The 24,206-nt window shown below is 41.0% G+C and overlaps 2 protein-coding genes across 5 annotated transcripts in view; one reads left to right on the forward strand and one right to left on the reverse strand.

The window, feature by feature from the left end:
* On the forward strand, window positions 1–22,424 carry PAIP2 (poly(A) binding protein interacting protein 2). Of its 3 annotated transcripts, none has more exons than XM_026508102.4 (4): window positions 1–178; window positions 17,416–17,574; window positions 18,933–19,112; window positions 21,405–22,424. In XM_026508102.4, the coding sequence occupies exons 2-4, from the start codon at window positions 17,437–17,439 to the stop codon at window positions 21,459–21,461; spliced, it is 375 nt and encodes a 124-aa protein (XP_026363887.1). In that variant the 5' UTR covers window positions 1–178; window positions 17,416–17,436; the 3' UTR covers window positions 21,462–22,424. The 3 variants fall into 3 exon arrangements, with proteins under 3 accessions (XP_026363887.1, XP_026363886.1, XP_048076953.1); XM_026508101.4 differs by having other exon boundaries at window positions 40–178; window positions 17,411–17,574; XM_048220996.2 differs by lacking the exon at window positions 1–178 and adding an exon at window positions 892–1,253 and having other exon boundaries at window positions 17,411–17,574.
* The window catches only part of SLC23A1 (solute carrier family 23 member 1), a 16,122-nt gene continuing 10,589 nt past the window's right edge, over window positions 18,674–24,206 (reverse strand). For both annotated transcript variants that reach the window (XM_057307163.1, XM_026508099.4), the window contains one exon: window positions 18,674–20,914. The gene's annotated coding sequence lies outside the window, so the exon portion shown is untranslated. The remainder of the gene's footprint in view (window positions 20,915–24,206) is intronic.

Genomic DNA, 24,206 nt, shown 5'->3' on the forward strand with positions numbered 1-24,206 from the left:
GAGGGGGCGGGGCCGGCGGCGGCGGAAGTGAAGTCACTTCCGGGCTGGGGTGTTTGTTTGGACTGGAGAAGGGAGGCGGCGGGCGAAGCGCGCGTCGAGCGGGGGAGCGGCGCTGCCTGTGGAGATCCGCGGAGGCCGACCGGATTCGTTGGCTGCCGTCCCCGCTGCCGTGCACTGGGTGAGGGGTTCCCTCGGGCGGAGCGGCCAGAAGGGTGCGGCGACCCCGGCGGTCGAGGGACAGCACCTCGGCAACGGTTGAGGGGCCTGGAGGGTCCCCCGGGTTGTTGGCCGCCAAGCCTCGTATGGCTTCCTTTATTCCTTGCACCTTTAGTCGCGTCCGAGGGATGAGCTGGGACCGACTTAGACTCTTTCTTCTCTGAGAAATGGCCGTCGCTTTTTTTTCTCATTGTCATTATTATTTATGATTTGGATCTCGCAGCACTCTATCCGGGTCTTCGGTGGCGCGCGAGGGTTGCCGGGATAGCACTTTCTCGTGCCCCCCCCCCTTTCTTCACCTCCTCCCTGGTACCCTTTTCCCCTGCCCCCCACTGCCGCTTCGGCAACAAAGCTCATTGTTTCTCCCTAGTTTACGCCTGCGCGTCGCCACGCGCAGCTCCTACTTGCTGCGCGTGCGCGCTGCTCCAGAAGCTGGGGTGGGGGAAGAGAAAGGGGCGGAGGGACTGGCGGGCTGGCGTTCGTCCTAGGGGAGCCTTCCGCGACCGTTCGTGGGCCAGTACCTTTCTGATCGGCTTTCTCCCGTTTCTTCCCCTTCACTTACTCCTTATTTTTAGTTATATTGTTTGCCATGCTCAGGATAGGAGGGCTGGGGTCCTACTCCAGGAGGGTTGTGAGCCGAAGAACTTTAAGGGCCCATCCAGTTCATATTCTTGGATTGCGGTCCTCTTAACTTGTCTTCCACTTTGTGCTTACTCCCCACTACCACAAAAATTACGTGGCTTGTGGTGAACTTTGTTTTACAAAACATTTGTCGAAGCAGCCAGCAGTTTGATTTTCTGGTGACTCAAAAAGGGGCCTTTTCTGCTTCTTTTTGTTGTCTTTTTCCCCTGATTTTGCAGCCCCATCACTTCACCGAAACCTCAAACTCTAGGAAGAATTTGGCTTCTGATTTGCCGTGGGAAAGTGTCTTAACAGCTGACAGCTTTCGACATTCATTTCAACAGAAGACAAATTCCCGTTTCCGTGTGCATACTGTAGTCTCGTGGCATGATTTTTCACGAATTGCAGTTGAGCAGGTGTCGGTCTGCATTTTCTTCAAAATAGCGTTTGAAATTTCATCCGCCGCAGGTTATGTTTGGAAATAAGAAAAGGGTCTAAGGATTTTTAATGTGATTCCAGTGTTTGCTGGTTTGTGCTTCTGATTCCAGTTTGTGAAAGGATATTTGGGGCTAATTAGCCTTGTATGCTACTTGTTAATTGTGAATTTGTACAAAACTTAATCTTTTCTCACGAATAAGTGTCTGCGACAAATAAAGATAGGTGACTTTCCAAAAATGACAGCCTATTTATCTCTTTCTTTAAGGGATGGGTGTTAGGCAGTGGAAATTCCCTGTGATGGCTAAAGTCTTGGGACCTGGGAGAGTTTTACTATAATATATTGCATGTTGCTGTTAAGGAGCTCCAATTGAGGTAGATAATCCCTACCCTCTTTGGAACAGTGTAAGTTTATAGTGGCCTTTTCCTTCAGTAAGCACTGTACACCTTATTCAGATTTACCCCTTTATGACTTTAGAGAGTGATGCTCCAGTTTCAATAGAAAATATAAACATTTATAAAATGCTGTTAGCATAGCAATTTCACGGACATTGTGAGAGGTGAAAGAAGATAGAAAATAAGGCCTCAGCCCCCTTCCTTTTGTGCTTTTACATATTGTAATTTACAAATTTACTCATTATAACCTATGAAATAGGCAGAGCAAGTTTTATCTTGCCCATTTTGAAATTGAGGAAATAGAAGTTTGAAAGATTATTTTATTAGGCACATAATTTCTATAGCACTTAGTAATGCCAGACATTGTTCTAAGTGCTTTTACAAGTATTTAATCTTCACCTTCTCTAGGTGGTAAGTACTACTGTAAAATAAAGATAACAAGTAATAGATGTGAATTAACTTGTCCACTGTTACACAGCTCGTAAGAACTGGAATTCAGACCCAAGTAGTCCAGAGATTATGCGCTCTTAACCATTTTACTGTGCTGCTTGTGGTTTAGTGACATATTCAGGATCGTCTGGGTGGTTAGTGGCATATCGGACACAGTCCAAGATTAAAGTTGGCCAAGTTATCTCTTTGTGATCTGGACCACCATGTTGCATAGGTGCATTAGTAATTTGCGTTTGATACAGCCTAAATTTCGATTATAATAACAATCTTTTTTCCTTTTTTTTTTCTAATTTCCTTGTTGTTTAGAGCAGTGTTGTCCAATTAGAGAACAACTAATAGCACCATGTGTCTCTTGAACACTTGGAATGTGGCAAGTGCAACTAAAGAACTAAATTTTTATTTTATTGAATTTAATTAATTTAGATTTAAATACCCATATGTAGCTACTTGTCACCATATTGGATAGTGTGGGTTTAGAGGTTTGAAGTGCTTCTGCTTAATTTTTTTAACTTAGTGTTTTTTGGGTTTTGTTTTGTTTTTTGTTTTTTTTTTTTGGCATGTGTACATTTATTGATTCTTTGTATGTGTTTTGAGGGGTTTGTTTTGTTTTGGGTTTTTTGGTAGGTTTGTTTGTTTTTGTTTTTTTGATTTTTGTTTTGAGAGAGTGAGCCAGGGCTGGGGGGTGTGGGGGAGATGAGGGACAGAGGGAAAGGCAGAGAGAGGATCTTAAGCAGGCTCCACTCTCAAGTGCAGAGCCCCACACAGGGCTGGGTCTCATGACCCTGAGATCATGACCTGAGCCAAAATTAAGAGTCAGTTGCTTAGGGCGCCTGGGTAGTTCATTCAGTTAGGCATCTGCCTGCAGCTTGGGTCATGGCCTCAGGGCCCTGGGATTGAATCCCGCTTGAGCTCCCTATTCAGTGGGGAGTCTGCCTCCCTCTCCCACTCTCCCTCTCCCCCGCTTGTGCTCTTTCTCTGTCAAATAATTAAAATCTTTAAAAAAATGTCAGATGCTTAACCGACTGAGCCACCCAGGTGCCCCATCTGCTTACTTTTTGTATCAGTTTTTATAAATAAGGATGATATTTCTGATGTGCTTTGAGCTTTTATTGGTAGTGATGATAGGCTGTGCTTGAGCCATCCTTACTCTCACCAGGTCACCTTTGTTACATCCAGTTGAGAGGAGGGTTAAAGTCCTCATTCTGTGATGTTTCACTTCTACAGGTTTTTGAACATGTGATTTTTTATTTTTTACCTTATACCTTGCTCCAGCAACCTTTAATTGCTCTTAAGTATTTAATAAGCACCAAAATAGTTAATAGTGTCATGTGCCAGGCTCTGTGGCTAGATACTATTATTATTATCCACTTAATAAATGGGGAATCTGAGATACGGAGGGGTTAAAACTTGCCCTTGGGTTCCAGAGCCCCTGCTTTTAATCATTAATGTATACTGCCAAACATTAAAATGAAAAATTCAGTACTGCTTTACAAACTTAAGTGGAAAACAAGCCTGAAGCAGAAATTTCTTTATTCTAACTGCTGGAGAGACAGCTAATTAATGATAATAATGTGTGTATGCAAATGTTAAGGAATCACAGTAATTCAAAATAGAGTCCAATGGAATAAAAAAAGATGTCTGTTGAGTCAGCTTAAGGAAAATGGAGAGAACTGTATTTGAATTTTTTTTTTTTAAGATTTTATATGAGAGAGAACGAGCAGGAGAAGCAGAGGGAGAGGGACAAGCAGACTCCCTGCTGAGGGTTGAGCCTGACACAGGGCTCGAACCCAGGACCCTGAGATCATGACCTGAGCTGAAACTAAGAGTTGGACCCTTAACAGACTGAGCCACCCAGGCACCCTTCTATCTGAATTTTAATGAAAATTCTTAAGAGATGAAACTAGGGGAGAAAGTTTCTAAAACTGAGATGATATCCATATTGTAAAATTTTTTAGAAACCATTATGTGGAAGAGGCATTTTGGAAGGGAAGAAACAGCTGAATATGTGGGCTTGTGGGTTGAGAGCACCAGACAGGGGCGCCTGGGTGCCTCTGTCGTTAAGCGTCTGCCTTCAGCTCAGGGCGTGATCCCGGAGTTCTGGGATCAAGCCCCACATCAGGCTCCTCCGCTGGGAACCTGCTTCTTCCTCTCCCACTCCCCGTGCCTGTGTTCCCTCTCTCTCTGGCTGCCTCTCTCTCTGTCAAATAAACGAATAAAATCTTTAAAAAAAAAAAAAAAGAGAAGGAAAGAAAAGAAAGAAAAAGAAAGAACCAGACAGCATTAATAGGAAAAAAACTGCTCTCACCTAACCAAAATCTGGTGAAATTTCTGAATTTAAGTGTTAGGCTCTCATATTAGACACTCACCTGAATAGGAACTTTACAAAAGAAAGAATAAAACAGTGAAAGCTGGAATATTTACAGAAAATAGAAAGGACAAGTGTAAATCTGTCCCGTTTAATAGTATTACTCAAATACGAAAGCAAAAGATACTTTCAGACATGCAGTGCTCAGAAATAAATATCTTTGGGTAACCTTTTGAAGAAATATTAGGCCAAAACTAAGATGTCAGGTTAGGGAAAGATGTTGAATAAAAGAAACAATGATGAGCAATGACTCTTATAAAACATACATAGACAATAATATGAATTTTAAGTGTTTGGTTCGGAAATTCTTCTAAAAGGTCTATACCTGAGGGGAAACCAGATAGTATGAAACAAACACTGCTTAAATTATTTCCACAAAACTCGGGAGGTGGAGTGGGAGGAAGGAAATGGGGTAAGTAAAATCATTCTAAAGGTTCTTTCTTGTCTGGGAGCAGGGATTGGGTTGGATACCCTGAACAAGGAAAAGCATTTTTTTTTTTTTTAAGATTTTATTTATCTATTTGACAGAGAGTGAGAGAGCACAAACAGGGAGCGGCAGAGGGAGAGGGGGAAGCAGGGAGCCCAATGTGGAGCTCAGTCCAGGACCCTGAGATCATGACCTGAGCCGAAGGCATACACTTAACTGACTGAGCCACCAAGGCGCCCCAAGGAAAAGCATGTCTTGAATTGGTTGGGGTGTATAGAGCATGTTTTTAATTAATAGGAATCTATGTAAATTTCTGTTATAATTTCACAATAGATGTAAGTCACATTATTATGCTGTACACCTTAAACTTTACAGCGCTGATATCACTTATATCTCAGATTAGGGGGAGAAAACTGATATTCTGCAGTAGTTTGTAAGTCACAGAAAATAAATCCAAAATTTTAAGAACTCTATTTAAAAATAGGAAAATAGGGATACCTGGCTAGCCTAGTTGGACTCTTCATCTCGGAGTTGTGAGTTGGGGTTGTGAGTTCGAGTCCCACGTTGGGTGTAGAGATTACTTGAAAATAAAATCTTAAAAAAAAAACACAGGAATAGATTGTAAGAAAAATAAACATGAAATTATGATGGCGGACATAAAACCAAGCATCAGTTTTCAAAAATGAGAAATTTTTCAAGTTGGTTTTTTTGGGGTTTTTTTTTTGTTGTTTGTTTTTTTAAGAGAAGGAGTGCAGGGGCACAAGCAGGGGAGGGGCAGGCAGAGAAAGAAGCAGGCTCACCGCCTAGCAAGGAGCCCAATGCGGGACTCAATCCCAGGACTTTAGCATCATGACCTGAGCTGAAGCAGACGCCTAACCAGCTGAGCCACCCATGTGTCCCCAAAAATGATAAATTTCTATGAGCTGGGTCAAGTAATCTAACTCTTAGAGTAGAGAACTTGAATACACCACTTTCAGAATTTAACAGATGGAAGTAAAAAGGGATCTCGTGTGTGTGTGTGTGTGTGTGTGTGTGTGTGTGTATGCGTGTGTACGCCTTAGAAATAGAAATCAGACATTTTTCTCTTTAGGTCCACGGGACATTTTGCAAAAACCGTAGTTGTCTGCAAACAAAACTGTAATAAATCCCGAAAAGTGAAGGTTTTTCTGGCTGCGTTTTATAACATAATGAAATTAAACTAGAAATCAGGGTACCAAAGCATAACTAAAAGAACTTTAACCACTTGGAAATTTAAAAGATATTCTTCCACATAATCTCTGGCTCATTATAAATTAAATAATTTGTAATTACCTCAGACTGCTAAGAACTAAATTCTGTATATATGGGAACTTTATAAACAATTTTTATTAAATGAAAGGTTGAAAATAAACATGTTTGTCAACTTGAAAAACAGTAACAAATTGGCTGAAATTAAGTAGGGGAGGGAAAATAAAGTGAAAAAAAAACTAAAAAAAATAAGAAAAAAATCAGTGAAATTAAAGTAGGGGTTTTGTTTATTGAAGTTGAATTTTTAGTAGGTAATCCATTCAAAATTCAAAAGATTTAACAAAATATCTCTTGCCATCTAGTTATCCCTATAGGCAATGAGTGTTTTTTGTTTTTGTTTTTTAAAGATTTTATTTATTTGACAGACAGCAAGAGAGGGAACACAAGCAGGGAGAGTGGGAGAGGGAGAAGCAGGCTTCCTGCTGAGCAGGGAGCCCGATGCGGGGCTCGATCCCAGGACACTGGGATCATGACCTGAGCTGAAGGCAGACACTCAACGACTGAGCCACACAGGCGCCCCTGAATATTGTTTTTTAACAGCTCTTATTGAGCTAGAACTCACTGGATTTAACTCCTTTAAAGTTCACAGCAGAGTGACTTTTAGGATAGAGTTGTATATCAATCACCACAATCAATTTTAGAAACCTTGTTACCCCTTAGCTTTCATATAATATGTATTGCTTTTCGATGGGTTTCTTAGCATAATGTTTTCAGTATATACATGATATAGCATGTATCAAGTATTTCATTTCTTTTTATTATCGAATATTCTGTTGTATGGGCATATCACATGGTATTGATGAATTGGTGGACTACTGGGTTTTATTCACTTTTTGACTATTTTTATTTATTTATTTATTTACTTATTTATGATTTTATTTATTTATTTGACAGCACGTCAGGGGGAGCCGCAGGCAGAGGGAGAGGGAAAAGCAGGGAGCCGGAAGCGGGGCTTAATCCCCACTCAGCAAGGAGTCTGCTTCCCCTCTGCCTCTACCCATACTCAGGCTGTCTCTCTCTCTCTCTCTCTAATTTTTAAATCTAAAAAATAAAAATTAGGGTGGCTGGTTGGCTCAGTTGTTAAGCGTCTGAGTTCAGTTCCGGTCATGATTTCAGGGTCCTGGGATCAAGTCCCACATCAGGCTCCCTACTCAGCAGGAAGCCTGCTTCTCCCTTGCCCTCTGCCCCTCCACCCAACTCGTGTTCTCTCTCGCTATCTTTCTCTTTCAAATAAATAAAATCTTTTTTTCTTAAGATTTTATTTATTTGACAGAGAGAGATACAGCAAGAGAAGGAACACAAGCAGGCAGAGTGGAAGAGGAAGAAGCAGGCTTCCCACTGAGCAAGGAGCCCCATGCGGGGTCTGATCCCAGGACCCTGGGATCATGACCTGAGTCGAAGGCAGATGCTTAACGACTGAGCCACCCAGGCGCCCCTCAAATAAATAAAATCTTTTCTTTTTTTTAAGATTTTATTTATTTATTTGACAGAGAGACAGCCAGCGAGCAAGGGAACACAAGCAGGGGGAGTGGAAGAGGAAGAAGCAGGCTCCTAGCAGATGAGCCTAATGTGGGGCTCGATCCCAGAACGCAGAGATCACGCCCTGAGCCAAGGGCAGATGGCTCAACCACTGAGCCACCCAGGCGCCCCAAATAAATAAAATCTTTAAAAAATAAAAATAAAATCTTTATAAACAAAATAAAAAATTAAAATTAAAAAGAAGTGTTAGATGATATATTTTAAAAGAATCTTTGAAAAGCACTGAAGTGTTGGGACACCTGGGTGGCTTAGTCGCTTAACCATCTGCCTTTGGCTTAGGTCAAGGTTCCAGGGTCCTGGGATTGAGTCCTGCATCAGGCCCCCTGTTCAGCGGGGAGCCTGCTTCTCCTCCCTATGTCGCTCCCCCTGCTTCTGCTCTCTTGCTCTCTGTCAAATAGATAAAATCTTTTTTTTTTTTTTTTAGATAAAATCTTTTTTTTTAATATAGATTTTATTTATTTATTCTACAGAGATAGAGACAGCCAGCAAGAGAGGGAGAACACAAGCAGGGGGAGTGGGAGAGGAAGAAGCAGGCTCATAGTGGAGGAGCCTGATGTGGGGCTCGATCCCAGAACGCCCGGATCACGCCCTGAGCCGAAGGCAGACGCTTAACCGCTGTGCCACCCAGGCGCCCCTAGATAAAATCTTTTTTAAAAATATATATTGTTTGCATGAGGGGCACCTGGCTGGCTCAGTTGGTAGAGATCTCAGGGTCCTGAGTTCAAGCCTCATGTTGGGTATGGAGCCTACTTAAAAAATAATAATAATAAAATAATTCTTTGCATGAGATTAAGGATGGAAATTAAAAATTTTTTTTTGAAAATTATAATTTTTGAATATTCTGATAATTTGAGGGTTTTATTGCATAGTCATGCTTTGAAGCAAATAGTGAACTTTAATTGGGGGGAAATTACTGGCTTTCTCAGTTCATTTCTGCCAGTTTTGTTTTTAAGATTTTATTAAGTTGTTGTGTTTTGTTTTGTTTTGTTTTGTTTTGTTTTTTTGAGAGAGAGCAAGAGTGCACTTGTGAGAGGAGGGTTAGAGGAGAGAATCTTCAAGCAGACTACCTGCTGAGCCTGGAGCTCCATACCACTTCTCATGAAACGATGACCTGAAATGAAACCAAGAGTCTGATGCTTAACTGACTGAGCCACCCAGGCACACCTGAGATTTTATGTTTAATCTCTGCACCCAAAGTGGGGCTTAAATTTATAACCCCAAGATTGAGAGTCTCGTGCTCCATTGACTGAACCAGCTGGGTGCCCCATTTCTGCCAGTTTTAAGTAGTCAGATTGAAGCATGAACAAAGCCAGACAGCAACAGATTTCCCAGTTGTTTTTTTACTGTATTTGTCAAGTCAGTATCTACTTTGTGTCCTCAAACATCACTCAAGCAAATTAGGTACTTCTCTTGTGTTTCCAGCATTTCTTATGTGTTTCGTTTGGAGAAAAGCTTTTTCTCGCTAGAAGAGCTTGGTGCTCACTGACTTTGGAGTCTTGAAGCAGTTTGTTTATGGCTGCCTCCAGGTGGGGTGACGATATGTGACCGCTATGTACCCTTTACTGTATATTTTTAAAGTTATTTTCCTAGTAGTCACCTTAGTTTGTGACATCAAGCTTGAACTAATACCAACTTAGTTTCAAGAGTACACAAAAATTTCCCCTTAATAGCACTGTACTCCTCCTCCCCCTGCCTTGTTATTGTCACAAAATGCATCTTTATACATTGTGTGTCCATTAACATAGATACCTAATTATTGTTTTATGTATTTGTCTTTTAAATCACATTGAGAAAAAGGTGTTAAAAGCCAAAAGTATGTTATTACTGATTTCCGTATTTGTGTAGTTATCTTTATCTGTGTTCTTTATTTCTTCAGACGGATTCAAGTTAATGTGTAGTGTCTTTGTTTCACCCTGAAGGACTCATTTTAGCTTTTCTTGTAGGACAGGTCTACTGGCGATGTGCATTTGCGCGCGCTCTCTCTCTCTCTCTCTCTCTTTTTTTTTTTTTAAGATTATGTACTTAGAGAACAAGCATGAGCAGGTGGCAGGGGAGGGGTCAAAGGGAGAGGGAGAAGCAGACTCCCTCCTGAGCAGGGAACCCAAGCAGTACTAGATCCCAGGACCCTGACGTCATGACCTGAGCCAAAGGCAGACACTTAACCCACTGAACCACCCCGGTGCCCCTCTCATTTTTTTATTTATCTGGGAATATCTTAATTTCTCCTTAATTTTTTTTTTAAGATTTTATTTATTTATTTATTTATTTATTTGTCAGAGAGCACAAGCAGGGGGAGTGTCAGGCAGAGGGAGAAGCAGATTCCCCACCAAGCAAAGAGCCCAAGCCAAAGAGCCCAAGCGGGGGCTCAATCCCAGGACCCTGGGATCGTGACCTAAGCTGAAGGCAGATGCTTAACAGACTGAGAAACCCAGGCATCCCTCTCCTTAATTTTTGAAAAATAGTTTTGTTTTTTTTCTTTCAGCACTTTGAATATGTTTTCAGGCCCGTATGGTTTCTTTCTTCCTTTTTTTTTTTTTTTTTTTTTTGGTTAAGATTTAATTTATTCGAGAGAGAGAGAGAGAGAAAGCATGAGCAGGGGGAGTGGCAGGCAAAGGGAGAAGCAGGCTCCCCAAGGAGCAAGGAGCCCTAGCAGAACTTGATCCTAGGACCCCGGGATCATGACATAAACCAAAGGCAGAAGCTTAACCAACTGAGCCACCCAGGTGCCCCTGGCGTCTGGTTTCTGATGTGAAATCAACTGTTAATCTTATTTTGAGGATCCCTTGTGTGTAGGGTCACTTGTTTTGGAGATTCTCTCTCCTCTTTGTCTTTCAGTAATTTGATTGTAATGTGTCTTGATGTGGATCACTTTGAGTTTATCTTAGAGTTTGTTGAGCTTCTTGCATATGTAGAGCAACATCTGTTTCATAAGGTTTGAGGAGTTTGGGTTGTTTTTTTTTTTTTAAGATTTTATTTATTTATTTGAGAGAGAGGAAGAGAGAATCTGAAGCTGACTCCCTGCTCATCGAGGAGCCCAATGCAGGGCTCCATCCCACAACCCTGAGGTCATGACCCAAGCTGAAACCAAGAGATGCTTAACTGATTGAGCCACCCAGGTGCCCCTAAGATTTTATTTTTAAGCAGTCTACACCCAGTGTGTGGCTTGAATCCACAATCCTGAGATCACCAGCTGAGCCAACCAAGAGCCCCAAGAGGCCATTAATTCTTAAAATACTCTGTATGGCCCCTTGTCTTCTTTTGAGATTCTCATTATGTATATGTTGGTACATTGGATGGTTTCCCAGAGGTCTCTAAGGTTCTGTTCATTTTTCTTCATTGTTTTCTTTCTTTCCTGAGCTCAGTAATCTTAACTAACTTATCTTCAAGTTTGCTGATTTTTTTTCTCCTTGATCAGATCTGTTGTAATCCATTTAGTAAACTTTCCGTTTCAGTTATTGTGCTTTTCAACTCCAGAAATTTTTTTTTTTAAGATTTTATTTATTTGAGAGAGAGAGAGAGAGCACGAGTGGGGGGGCAGGGGGCAAGGGAGAAGTAGGCTCCCCGCTGAGTAGGGAGCCCGACTCGGATCTCAGTCCCAGGACCCTGAGATCATGACCTGAGCCGAAGGCAGAGACGCTCAACCGACTGAGCCACCCAGGTGCGCCTGATGATGAGACCTCATTCTTACGGTTTCCTTTAGTTTTTTGTACCGATTTAAAGTCTAATAAGTCCAGTGTCTAGGTTTCCTCAGGGAAGTTTATATATAAGTCAGATTTTCCTCTTTGCATGCTTCCTAAATTTTGTAAACTGGACATTTTGAGTATTATAATGTGGCATCTTTGGCAATTAGATTCTCTCCTTCCCTCAGCATTGTTTTTCTGCTTGATGTTTGTTTGGTGACTTTTCTAAACTAATTTTGTAAAAGTTTGAAGTGTGGGGGGGGGGCATTGAAATCTCTGTTCTGTTAGCTTAGGAGTCAGGTAGTTATTTCAAAGAGATTTTCCAGGGGCACTTGGCTGGCTCAGTTGGTGGAGCGTGCAACTCTTGATCTTGGGGTTGTGAGTTCAAGGCCCACATTGCATGTGGAGATTATTTAAAAATAAAATCTTAGGGGCACCTGAGTGGCTCAGTCAGTTAAGTGTCTGCCTTTGGCTCAGGTCATGCTCCTGGGATCCTGGGATTGAGCCGGGCATCTGGCTCCCTGCTCAGCGGGGATCCTGCTTCTCCCTCTTACAACAGCCCCCTCTGCTCGTCCTCTCTCTAGCTGTCTCTCAAATAAATAAATAAAATCTTAAAAAAAATAAAATCTTTTTTAAATATTTTATTTATTTGAGAACGCACGAGCGGGGTGAGGGGCAGAGGGAGAAGCAGACTCCCTTCTGAACTGAGCCACCCAGGCTCCCTAGAAGAGATTTTCTTAAATACCTATAAGCAAAAAATAACTCTCCCGGTTTTTGCCCCTGGGCTCTTGTTTATATTGAGGCATACCTTCAAAATTCAGGCAGTTTACAAGTCTTCCTTAGCCCTCACTATGTGTGCATAGCCTGAAGTGAAAAGTGTAGGGCATTCTCAGCTCTTTTCTGAGCATGCTCCCAGCACTGAACCTGCCCATGGCCTTCTAGATTCCCTAGAATATACAGGAGCTTTTCAAAGTCCTTATTCCCAAAGGATTTCCTTCACCAGTCCTTGCTCCCAGCCTTTTTGCTTTGTCTTTTGTTTGCCACAACTGTTCTTCCTTGCCCTAGGTGGCTTTGGCTATTTCATTTGCCTTTAACTGTTTTTAACAGATGCCAGTCCAGCACTTTAAAATCATAAATTTTATGGTATTTGAACTATATACCCAATTTTTTTTTTTAAATAAGCGTTACACCCCGCATGGGGTTTGAACTCACAACCCTGAGATTAAGAGTCACATGCTTGGGGTGCCTGGATGGTGCAGTTGGTTAAATGTCCGACTCTTGATTTTGGCTCAGGTTGTGATCTTGGGGTTGTGGGATTGAGCCCCATGTCGGACTTAGCAGGGAATTTGAGATACTCTCCTTCTCCCTCTGCCCCTCCCCACTGCACGTGTGCTGTCTTGCCCACACACGCTCTTTCTTTCTCTCAAATAAATCTTAAAAAAAAAAAAGGTCACATGCTCCACGGACTGAGCCAACTAGGTGACCCTATACCCAATTTTTTTTTAAAATTTTATTTATTTGACAGAGAGCGAGAGAGGGAACACAAGCAGGGGGAGTGGGAGAGGGAGAAGCAGGCTTCCCGCTGAGCAGGGAGCCCAGTGCGGGGCCTAGATCCCAGGACCCCGGGATCATGACCTGAGCCGAAGGCAGACGCTTAACGACTGAGCCACCCAGGGCCCCCCCCCCCATGCCCAATTTTTAAAAACAGCAGAACGAACAGAGGATGAAGTATAAAGAGTGTGGTTCAAGAAGGTCAAGAACAAGTCGTAGAAGAAAATTTGAAATTTGATACATTGCCTTACATTAGGACACCTTGTGTTCAATAATTGTAGGTCCATCGAAGTTCTGAAAATAAATGATCCTTGCCCCCCTCTGGCTTTCACTTGGCTGGCTGTAGCCGGAAATGTGGTCTGGTCAGCAGTTGTTCCTTCCCTCGGTTGTCTGAGGTATAAGATCTGTGTCCAAGTTTCAGTTCGTTCTTCTTGGTTTCAATCGTGATTTGTTTCCCAAATATTGCTTGATAAAGTAACCTTATGTACAGTCCTTTATGGACTTTTTCACTAGGATCTATACCAAAGCCAGAGCTTGTTTGATGAGGTGATAGTGAGCAAAAAGCTGACCCTAGGGCCTCGTCAAACACGGGGATTGGGCCCTTTTTTGCTAAACTCTGTTTAAATTTTATTTATTACTGGTTGGCATCAAACAAAGAGGAAGGGGTGTCCCCCGGGATTCTCAAACTATAGAATTTGCTGAGGCAGATTTTTCATTGTTTACAGAAGCTTGTGCTTATATAGTGTATGGAAATTTTTTTTTCTTTAAGAAAAACCAGATTGCATTTACATGTAGATGTACTTTCAGTTACTGAGGCTTATTTAAAAACAAGTTAGAAGTATTTCTAGATGGACATGTCGCACACATATGATTGCTACTTAACTACTCAATTCCATTTAAATATTGAATGTCTCATTGTCTGTGCTAAACTTTTTTTTTAACTGAAGCTGTAAGTCACTTGTTAATATTGTGGTCTTCTGAAAGGGAGGATTTAATGGGTATAAGTTGGGATAGGATACATGTTGGGAAAATAACAAAAGCTGTTATAAATTGCAGTGTCTTTGAACATAATGATCAGCTCATATGCAGAGTAAACAAAGTTACATCCAGTTGCAAAACAGGATTGACCACTGCTTTTCATAATACTTGAGTTTGATCTAAAATGTAATGCCTGACATATGAGAATGAGTAATTTTCTTCAGAGGAACTGATTGGTCTTTAGTCAGAAATTGTTATCCAAAAAAAAGGGGTTTTTTTTTTCACCCAAGATTAATAATAAATAAAAAATATCAAAGATATCCATCGTCTGTTTTTTGTACTGTCTGCTTTTATAGTGCCTCTTTTTCCTAACCCAAATCATGTTTGGGTTACACACTCTAGCACATAAATCTCAGTCTGTCTCTGCCTCTTTCCTATGCATACAATAATAATATGCAGAAGTTCTTAGTAATTTTTAGTTTAGGACCTCTTAACTAAAAATGTCACTACCATGATGGTATTGTAAGTAGTATTCAGTATTTCAGAATATACATATGTGTGTCAGGCTAGAAACCCCCCCACTCCCAGCTTAAGAGACTAAATTCACATTATATGAACAGTATGAGTTTTTATTATACTTACATACTCTTGAGGATAAGTCCATAAAATGAATCTAAAGGAGGGGGACCTGGCTGACACAGTAGAGTATGAGACCCTTGATCTCAGGATCTCGGGGTTGTGAGTTCAAACCCCACATTGAGCATGGAGCCTACTTTAAAAAAAAAAAAGAATCTAAAGGGCCAGCAGTACACATAGAGCCAGTGCTCCCTGACTCTTAAACCCAAGGAGAAAACTATTTGTAGTAGGAGGTTTTAGTTTTAGTGTTTTATTTGATTAAGATAACCTTGGAGTAAGAAGACCTGAAGTTTGTTTTGTTGTTATTTATTTTTGCTTTTGTTTTAGAGAGAGAGGGTGAGGGTGGAGGTGAGGGTGAGCAGAAGTGGGGAGGGGAGAACCTTAAGCAGACTCCACGCCCAGCTCAGAGACTGACATGGGGCTTGGTATTATGACCCTGAGATCATTCCCTGAGCCAAAATCAAGAGTCAAATGCTTAACTGACTGAGCCACACAGGTGCCCCAAGCCTTAAGATTTTAAAACTCTATCCTCATATTAGGGATGCTGATTCCTCCCTTTGGCGCAAGTCACACTGCTGTTTGATTTTATGTGCAAGTGACTCTTGTTATATGTAAGCCCAACTTTAGCAATTTCATACTTAGTGAATTAGAATATTGTAGAATCTGAACCTTATGCTTCAAACTTTTAGCCAGCAGTATATCCGCTGGGTTAGGTCATGTTCTTGCCTGTTGAGCAATGTATAAGAAACCAGACCTACTGTATCCGATACTGCTCTGCTTTTACTCACATAAAAAGAGATTAGGTGCTTGAGCTAGTTAGAGTCTGGTAGTCTTGTGGCTGGGGGGGGGGGGGGCGGTTGCTGTTGCCTTGAAGACTGGTGAGCCTGTAGCCCAGGGTCGCAGAAGCTGACCCTGATCTGTAGCAGGTTGTTAGGTCTATTTGTGCAACAGATTTCAAGGCTGAGAGAGGAAGACTGCTTCTGATCCCTGGAGGAAGAAGAAGCAGGAAAAAAAATCTCAACATGGAAGGTGTCCCCCAGCAAAGTAGAAGAGCACGCTCCAGAGTGGAATGAAGAAGCAGCCCACCCTTTGGGAGGTGGTGAAGGCTGGAAGCCTGAAGGAAATATTAGAGTGGGTTGGGTCCCACCTGTCCATGATATTAGAGAGGAAATGTCCAATAGGCTTATCAGTAACCTTGACATGATAGATGGAGATGCCGATGATATGGAATGGTTTGTGGAGGAGATGAGAGAGAGCTAAGGAGGAAGATCAGGGAGCTTCATTTGAGGTTTAGTTTTCACATTGTTAGAGGAGAATGCCCCTCACCATGACCATCAAAATGAGTTTTGTCTTACGCCTTGAATGCTGAGGTTAATAACGATAAACTGCTTTCCAAAGTTGCATTTTTTTTGATGTACCCTTCACTATGAACCTGTGATGTTCAGTCATTTTTCTTATTGGAAAATTCATTTTGACTTAGTCCGGAAGTTTTTCTGTCAGCAGGGGAGTTTCATCAACTTTCATGGAAAGATGTTTATTACGTACTATGAAGGTAATAAAACAGTTTAAAAAGTAGTCTGTGGGGAGCACCTGGATGGCTCAGTTAAGCGTCTGCCTTTGGTACAGGTCATGATCACAGGGTCCTGAGATGGTGTCCTGCATCGGCTGCCTGCTCAGTGGGAAGTCTGCTTTTCCCTCTACCCCTCCCCCCTGCTCAAGATCTCTCTCTCTCTCACACACTCTCTCACTCAAATAAATAAAATCTTTTTTTAAAAAAAAGCAGTCTGTAGATACTATCTCACTTAAAAGCATCCGTATTACATAGATTAGATGCTTGACACTCATTGTACAGTGGGTAAATCCAGACATGGAGGAACTCAACATGGACCCAAAGATAAAGCAAATAGAAGTATGCTATGAAGTCAGAAGATCCAGGATAATAAAAGGGTGGCTGAATTGGTTAAGCCTCCGACTCTTGGTTTCAGCTCAGGTCATGATCTCAGGGTTATGAGATCAACCCTGCATCGGGTTCCACACTCAGCACAGATTCTGCTTGAGATTCATTCTCTCCCTCTGCCCCCTCCCCTCACCTCTCTCTCTCTCCCTCTCTCTCTCTCTGCCTCCCTCCAATAAATAAATCTTTAAAAAAATTAAAAATAAAAGGTCCAAGGGGCGCCTGGGTGGCACAGCTGTTAAGCGTCTGCCTTCGGCTCAGGGCGTGATCCTGGCGTTATGGGATCGAGCCCCACATCAGGCTCCTCTGCTATGAGCCTGCTTCTTCCTCTCCCACTCCCCCTGCTTGTGTTCCCTCTCTCGCTGGCTGTCTCTATCTCTGTCGAATAAATAAATAAAATCTTTAAAAAAAAAAAAAAAGATCCAGAGCACTCTGTATCTTGGAACTGAGGAACTAAGAGGTTATTAAAAGTCTGTTTCCATTTGCTGTCTCTGGGCTTTTTAATACCAGTTTTTAAGAGTAGAATTTGCTTTTCATAAAGTCACTTGATGACTAAGTCTTCCACACCATGCTTGTTTTATAAAGCAAGAGATAGGCAGTATTTCAAAAATCAGATGATTTGGGAGTTACATTCAAGCAGTTGATTACCATCATTGACTGTTACCAGAAAATACTAGATGAATCTAGGCTGTTCTCAGCTATGTCTTAAACATTAACATCATTTGTAAAAAAAGGTGAAACTTCCCAATTGCTTGATTTATCATGTGCATTAATATGTCATGTGCATCTGGTACCTAACCATTGATGCCTCGTGGTAGTAGATGCTCATTAAGAACTGAAAGAATGACAAAATTAACTACTGTTCTTCTTTGAAGGTTAGAAACGACAACTAACGCCAACCATGAAAGATCCAAGTCGCAGCAGTACTAGCCCAAGCATCATCAATGAAGATGTGATTATTAATGGTCATTCTCATGAAGATGACAATCCATTTGCAGAGTACATGTGGATGGAAAATGAAGAGGAATTCAACAGACAAGTTAGTTTTTTGTACAAACATGATCTTTCTCATAGCCCATGATAGCCCTCAGTATAATTTGTACTTGTCCCGGTAATGTGTTTTTTATCTGGTCCCTTATATGTGAAATATATGGGTGTATATGCCACCACTCCTATTTTATTTGGATGCTGATTACTACGAGGTTTATCTGCTCGTTGAAATAACTTTGGGAGCTTTTTGCAGGGTCCCACCCCAGATATTCTCATTCAGCAGGACTAGGGTGGAGCCTGGAAAATTTGTATTTTAGAAGCTCCCAGATTGCTGGCACCTGCCTGATTCAGTTGTATGCGACTCTTGATCTCAGGTTTGTTGAGTTCAAGTCCCATGTTGGGTGTAGAGATTAATTAAAAATAAAACCATAAAAAAAAAATCTCCCAGATGGTTCCATGTGCAGTTAGGTTTGGGAACTATTGCTTGCACCAATCAGATTGCTCTTAAGAGAATATAAATCAGGGGCGCCTGGGTGGCACAGCGGTTAAGCGTCTGCGTTCGGCTCAGGGCGTGATCCCGGCGTTATGGGATCGAGCCCCAGATCAGGCTCCTCCGCTATGAGCCTGCTTCTTCCTCTCCCACTCCCCCTGCTTGTGTTCCCTCTCTCACTGCCTGTCTCTCTCTCTGTCAAATAAATAAAAATAAAATCTTTAAAAAAAAAAAAAAAGAAATAAATCAGGAGCAGACAGGCATAGGTACTAGGGTACAGAATTGTGCTGTTTTTTCACCTGAGGTTCTTAATTTGCTAAGCCTGAAAACCTGACACCACTGTTACCCTTAGAGAATGCTCATACATTGATGAATGTTGTCTTTTATTCCCACATTTCTGGCATCTGTTTCCATCTTTCGTCTAGTTCCTCCCTGATCATGGCTTTGGTAATCAGCAGCCAGCTTGATCTCACCATATCCAGTGATGGCTATTCAAGAGTAAAACAGTGTAGTCTTAGTTCAGTGAAAATTATTTGGGCTGTTTTTGATTTGTTTTTAATTACCCATGCCCCAACCCTACGCTCTACACAATTTTAGTCATTTTGGGGTGGGTTTAGGGTTTGTGTAGTTTTAAAGTATCACAGGTAATTCTGACCAATTCCTCAGTGAAAACACTCCTTTATTTATTACTTCCCCACTACCCTCAGTGGGAAAAAGAATATTCTGCTAAGACAAATAAAGACAGCAAAACCCGAAACAGATCTTCCCTAGTCTGTTTCTTTTTCTTGGCACAGGATCAGAGGAGAAGATTACAATATTGTGGTTTTAAGTGCTTTAATTCAAGATATTTTAAGCCGTTCCTAGTGATGTCTTAACCAAATGTGCTATAAATTATCCTTAATATATTATAAATCCAGATAGAAGAGGAGTTATGGGAAGAAGAATTTATTGAACGCTGCTTCCAAGAAATGCTGGAGGAAGAAGAAGAACATGAGTGGTTTATTCCAGCTCGAGATCTCCCACAAACTATGGACCAAATCCAAGACCAATTTAATGACCTTGTTATCAGTGATGGCTCTTCTCTGGAAGATCTTGTGGTAAAGTTATTTTTCATCTTTTTAAAAAGTAGCTCATCTTTCCCGTAAGTGGAAAAGGCAGCAGTCATCTGTTTAAGAAGGGTTCTACATTACTTCCCTTTCGGAAATTGTACTACTTCTTACTGTGGAAGCAGGGGCCTCCTGGTCTCCTCATTTATGACATGGAGTGACTTCTGGCAATACTCCGGGGCTAGTCTCAGACTACTAGCAGACTTCTTGCCACTGCTTTTCGTTTTAATAACTGTGTTGCCCTAGGATATGTAAATGTCTTAAAGCATTAATCGAGAAGAATATACAGTCTGTCCATGTGACTTGCCTATACAAAAGTAGCTTGATGAAGAGGTTTTGCTCTTTAATTTTGCCTTAAACATTTGGCGAAATTTGCAAAATTTTATCTGAGAGGTGAAAATTTGGGTTTTTTTTCCTCTGACCCAAGATTTTCATTGAGTTACCCTAACTCCCGTTTGGAACTGAGATTTAATAGGAACTTTTACAAGCTCTTGGCAGAAAAGGAACACAAACCTATTTGCATTTTTAGCTATTCTCCATGTCTCCTTGCTGGGGATGGTATATTTGCAGTAAAAGGTTTTTTAGGAATTATGATAAATGAGCATTAGTACTAGGGTAGAACCTGATGAGTTGTTTGTTAAAATTACAATATAATGATTTGAAGTCCTAATGTTGACCTTTCTGACCATATTGACAATCTCTAATTGCTTTTACAAGACAGTTCTCTGGAATTTACTCCTAGACTCTGAAGTAATTTTTGCAGTTGTCTTCTTCTCACTGTGCAGTGATTTCCTACCCTGGCAATACATCATAATTACCTGTGAAGCATTAAAAACAAAAATAAGTCCCTCAGCTGCATCCCAGACTTGCAGAATCGGTTGTCTAGGCATGTTAATTTTTAAAAAGCACTGCTAAGGCATACTGCCAGCTTGCCCCATCAGGTATTTGGGAACCATTCTTCTAAAGGGCTGTATGGAGAACATAGAAATTTACATTGTAGTCTAGACTTGTTGCAGTAAATGACAGTAACCCAATTGAGATGTGTGATATGAATAGTCTGTTGAGATATGCTTGCTTATGGCTACATTAGTCATTCCACAAATAATCCTGGTTGCTCTGATGAGTAAAGTCCTTTACTAGTCATAATGTATAGCTTTAATATGGACCCGGTATAATTGCCTAGAAACTGGTTTGTTTAACTCAACTTGGTCTATTTGAGATTATTGTTAATTCCCTCTCATTCTTTTGTAGCTGCCAAAAGATTACATTCAAGAACACTGATTTTTTTATTTAAACCTCACACTTTTAAAGTTTAGATATAATTCCCTTGAGAGAAGTGAGACTATATCCTGTCCAAGGAAATGGTCATATATATAAATTATGAAACTAAAATTAAATTATTGCTCCACCATGTTATTTAATATGCTTTGGTCTTAAAAGTAAGTGATATAGGAGGTTCAGATTCTATCTAAAAGCCTCTGAGCATTCCTACATTTCAGGGCCTGGAATACATCTTGATTTCTTTTTCTTTTGTCACCTGTGGTGAAAGCAAATGTCTAGCTATTCTCAATATGCTGACATGTCTGCCTGGGAAAATAAAGATTTAGAGGTATGGAATAGTGGCTCTTAGAGACTTTGGCCCATTCTTCCCCTAACTTAGGCGAAAAAAGAGTCCCAGAGAAAGTGACTTATCCAGGCTTTCATAGGAAGGAAGTTAGGACCAGAGCCGAAATTCCATCTTAGGTCTTCTGATTCCCCATGTAGTTTTCTTTTCCTGTTACAAACCTTGCTCCCTGTGGGAATTAGAATACAGCAATTTTAGAAAGTTAACTCCATCTTTTCAGTGAGGATCATGAGCAAAATTAGGCCATAAACAATTCCCCAAACCACTATAATCATCATTTCAACACTTGCTTAATATGTTTGCATAGTACGAAGCAGTTAAATATCATAGTCAAATGAACAGGATGGCTTATTCTGTGACACCTTTTTAGTTTGTGTGAAATTAGTGGGTTTCTGGTTTTTTCACTTTAGCAAATTTAATTTCAGTTCCTACTCTCTCTTTAGAAGGTGATATGTTTTCATATAAATATGTAGTTTACATCTGGTTCCTCCTTTCCCTGCTATAGGTAGATTTTTGGGGCTAAGTTTCACCTTACAATCTGCGTTCTTTTGTTTTATGTTTTTTGGAAGATATTTTTGCATGTGGATCTGGGTTGAATGCTTCTGAGTATCTGAAGCCATCTGTTAGTGAACTTGCTTTTTTATGTACTTATTTTCCAGGTCAAGAGCAATCTGAATCCAAATGCAAAGGAGTTTGTTCCTGGGGTGAAGTACTAAAATATTTGAGTAGACGGGGCCCTCTTTTGGTGGATGTAGCACAATTTCCACACTGTGAAGGCAGTATTAGAAGACTTAATTGTAAAAGCTCTCTCTTGTCACTGTGTTACACTTATGCATTGCCAAAGTTTTGTTAGTCTTGCATGCTTAATAAAAGTGCTGAGACTGTTATTAAGTAATAAGCTGTCAAACATTTACTGAAAATAGAATTGGCCCCATGGCTTGATGTGAAGACAGCGAGGAAAGAAGCACCAGTCAAGTTGTGACAAAGCACCAAATTAAAATGACCTCTAAATCTTAGTGAATTGTCTTTTTTGAGGCTAAACTAGTCCCTTAGGGTTAGCGAATGCTTGTTAATGTCTAAACTTTTTAAAAAATGAGTACTAAGTTCTAGTTGTTAGGCCTATTTCTCAGTTCAGACTTAAATTTGCATTTGTAGCTATCAAAAAGGATCTCCTTTTTCTGAAGAAGGCCTTGTTAGTTAATTTGAAATAATTCTTTATAGACAAGTATGTCTTGGTTACTGAGGTTATAAGGTAGTAATCAGATGAGAACTAGTCCTGGCTTCGATGGTATTTTCTCACAGCAGAAATAGTGAATTCTTCTAATGTTACATCTGAGGAAGGATGTAATTTGAGAATTGCATCATCTTCTAAGGCGTCACTGCATCATAGCTATGCCTGTGTGAAGTGCAGCATGTGACCCACCATAATCCAACTGAACGAAGTAATGGTAACATGATTTGAGTGGTGCTTTTCCTTGCTTTGTTAACCATCACTACAATAGTCTACAGCACAACTTTTCTTTTAACAAAGCTAGAACAGTTTTGGCTTCTTAAACTTCATACTTGGGTAGGTTAAGCTGCCATACGTGTTCAGTGTGAATAGTGTTTAAGTTGAAAATATTGTAAAAAAATTATATTTTTTCAAAAATATTTAAAAAAATAAATAATAGTAGAACTGAGCTGATGGTTGTGTTTCTTGGTGCTGGAATGCACTCTCCTGTGGTGATTGATACTCACTTCAGTGTGGGCTCAGTACTTCAGGACAACCCTGCTGGCAAGATTTGCTAAGAGAGCAGGCTTTATTAGATTCCATAGTGTCAGGTATGTCATTATGCATGTATCTGTCCAAAATACAGCAGTAAAATAAACCCCATATCCCCTTCTGTAACTCACCTGTAGTTAGTGTCAGGGCAGTTGTGGATACCCATGTTAAGAAACTTTTTGGCTGACCAATATAAGGATAACCTTACTCTAGTATAATCGCCATTGGCCTCTGCCCTTCACAAGCCATTGCTGGTCTGATTGGACTCATTTGCTATTTTGATTCACCTGGACCATCCCTCACGAGCTTATTTATAATATGTGTGTGACTAATCTTTATTTTGGGATAGGCTGTCAACCACCTAGCAATTCTCTGGTTCTACATACAAATCTGCCTCATGGCCCTGCTCAGTTGTTGATAATGCCTCTGCGCTTTTCTTGAGTTTGTTGGGCTCAAAATTTAAAAGGCCATGTAGTCCGTTCTGCCTCACATTCTCTGGGGGGGGGGGGGGGAGTGTGTCCTTTGGTGTGCCCAGGTGCCCCAGTATTTCTTAATATCTCCCTTAACGATAAACTGAACAGGTAGGTTTTCTGTTGTTGTTTTTAGTAATCTTGGGGTGCCTGGCTGGCTCAGTCACTAGAGCATGGGACTCTTGATCCCCATGGGCTCGAACTGATGACCCTGAAATCAAGAGTCACATGTTCTGACAGAGCCAGCTAGGCACCCCAAAATAGGTAGATTTTTAAGAAACTCTGAAGCAGACATAATCCTACTTGGCTCTCTTTCTTTTTGGAGCCATGATACAGCCAGTCCCCTCTGTCTTTAACAGCTAAGTACCACAAGTGGCACAGCAGGCTGCCAAATTTATGAGGCTCACATATCCTCTCTCTCTCAGCTCAGATGGGGGCAAATGAGTTCATTTCTACATACTGCCAAATTACCATAGTGCAGTGTAATTGGAGATTATAAACTTGAGTTAACTCGAGAGGCATTGTAGCCTAATGATTAAGAGCAAAGAATAGCCAGACTTCCTGGATGTGAATCCAGTGATCATGGACAAGTCACTTAACCTTCATGTGCCTTAGTTTCCACCTGTTTAAAATGGTAGTATTGGGGCGCCTGGGTGGCTCAGTCGTTAAGTGTCTGCCTTCGGCTCAGGGCGTGATTCTGGAGTTCTGGGATCGAGCCCCATGTCAGGCTCTTCCGCTGAGAGCCTGCTTCTTTCTCTCCCACTCCCCTGCTTGTGCTCCCTCTCTCGCTGGCTGTCTCTCTCTTTGCCAAATAAATAAATAAAATCTTTAAAAAAATAAAATAAAATGGTAGTATTAACAGGGGCACCTGGCTGGCTCAGTCGGAAGACCAGGTGACTCTTGATCCTCAGGGTTATGAGTTCGAGTCCCATGTTAGGTTTAGAGATTATTAAAAATAAATAAAGAGGCACCTGGGTGGCTCAGTTGGTTAAGCGTCTGTCTTCGGCTCAGGTCTTGATCTCGGGGTCCTGGGATTGAGCCCTGCATCAGGCTCCCTGCCCAGTGGGGAGTCTGCTTCTCCCTCTGCCCCTCCCCCTGCTTGTACTCTTTCTCTCAAATAAAATCTTAAAAAACATAAGAAATTATTTTAAAAAATACGAAAAAAATTTTAAAATGGCATTTATAAGTGTCTGTCAGGATTGTGTGATTAATTAATACACATCAAGCCC

The sequence above is a fragment of the Ursus arctos genome, unplaced genomic scaffold (assembly GCF_023065955.2).
Source record: "Ursus arctos isolate Adak ecotype North America unplaced genomic scaffold, UrsArc2.0 scaffold_5, whole genome shotgun sequence".
Lineage (NCBI taxonomy): Eukaryota > Metazoa > Chordata > Mammalia > Carnivora > Ursidae > Ursus > Ursus arctos.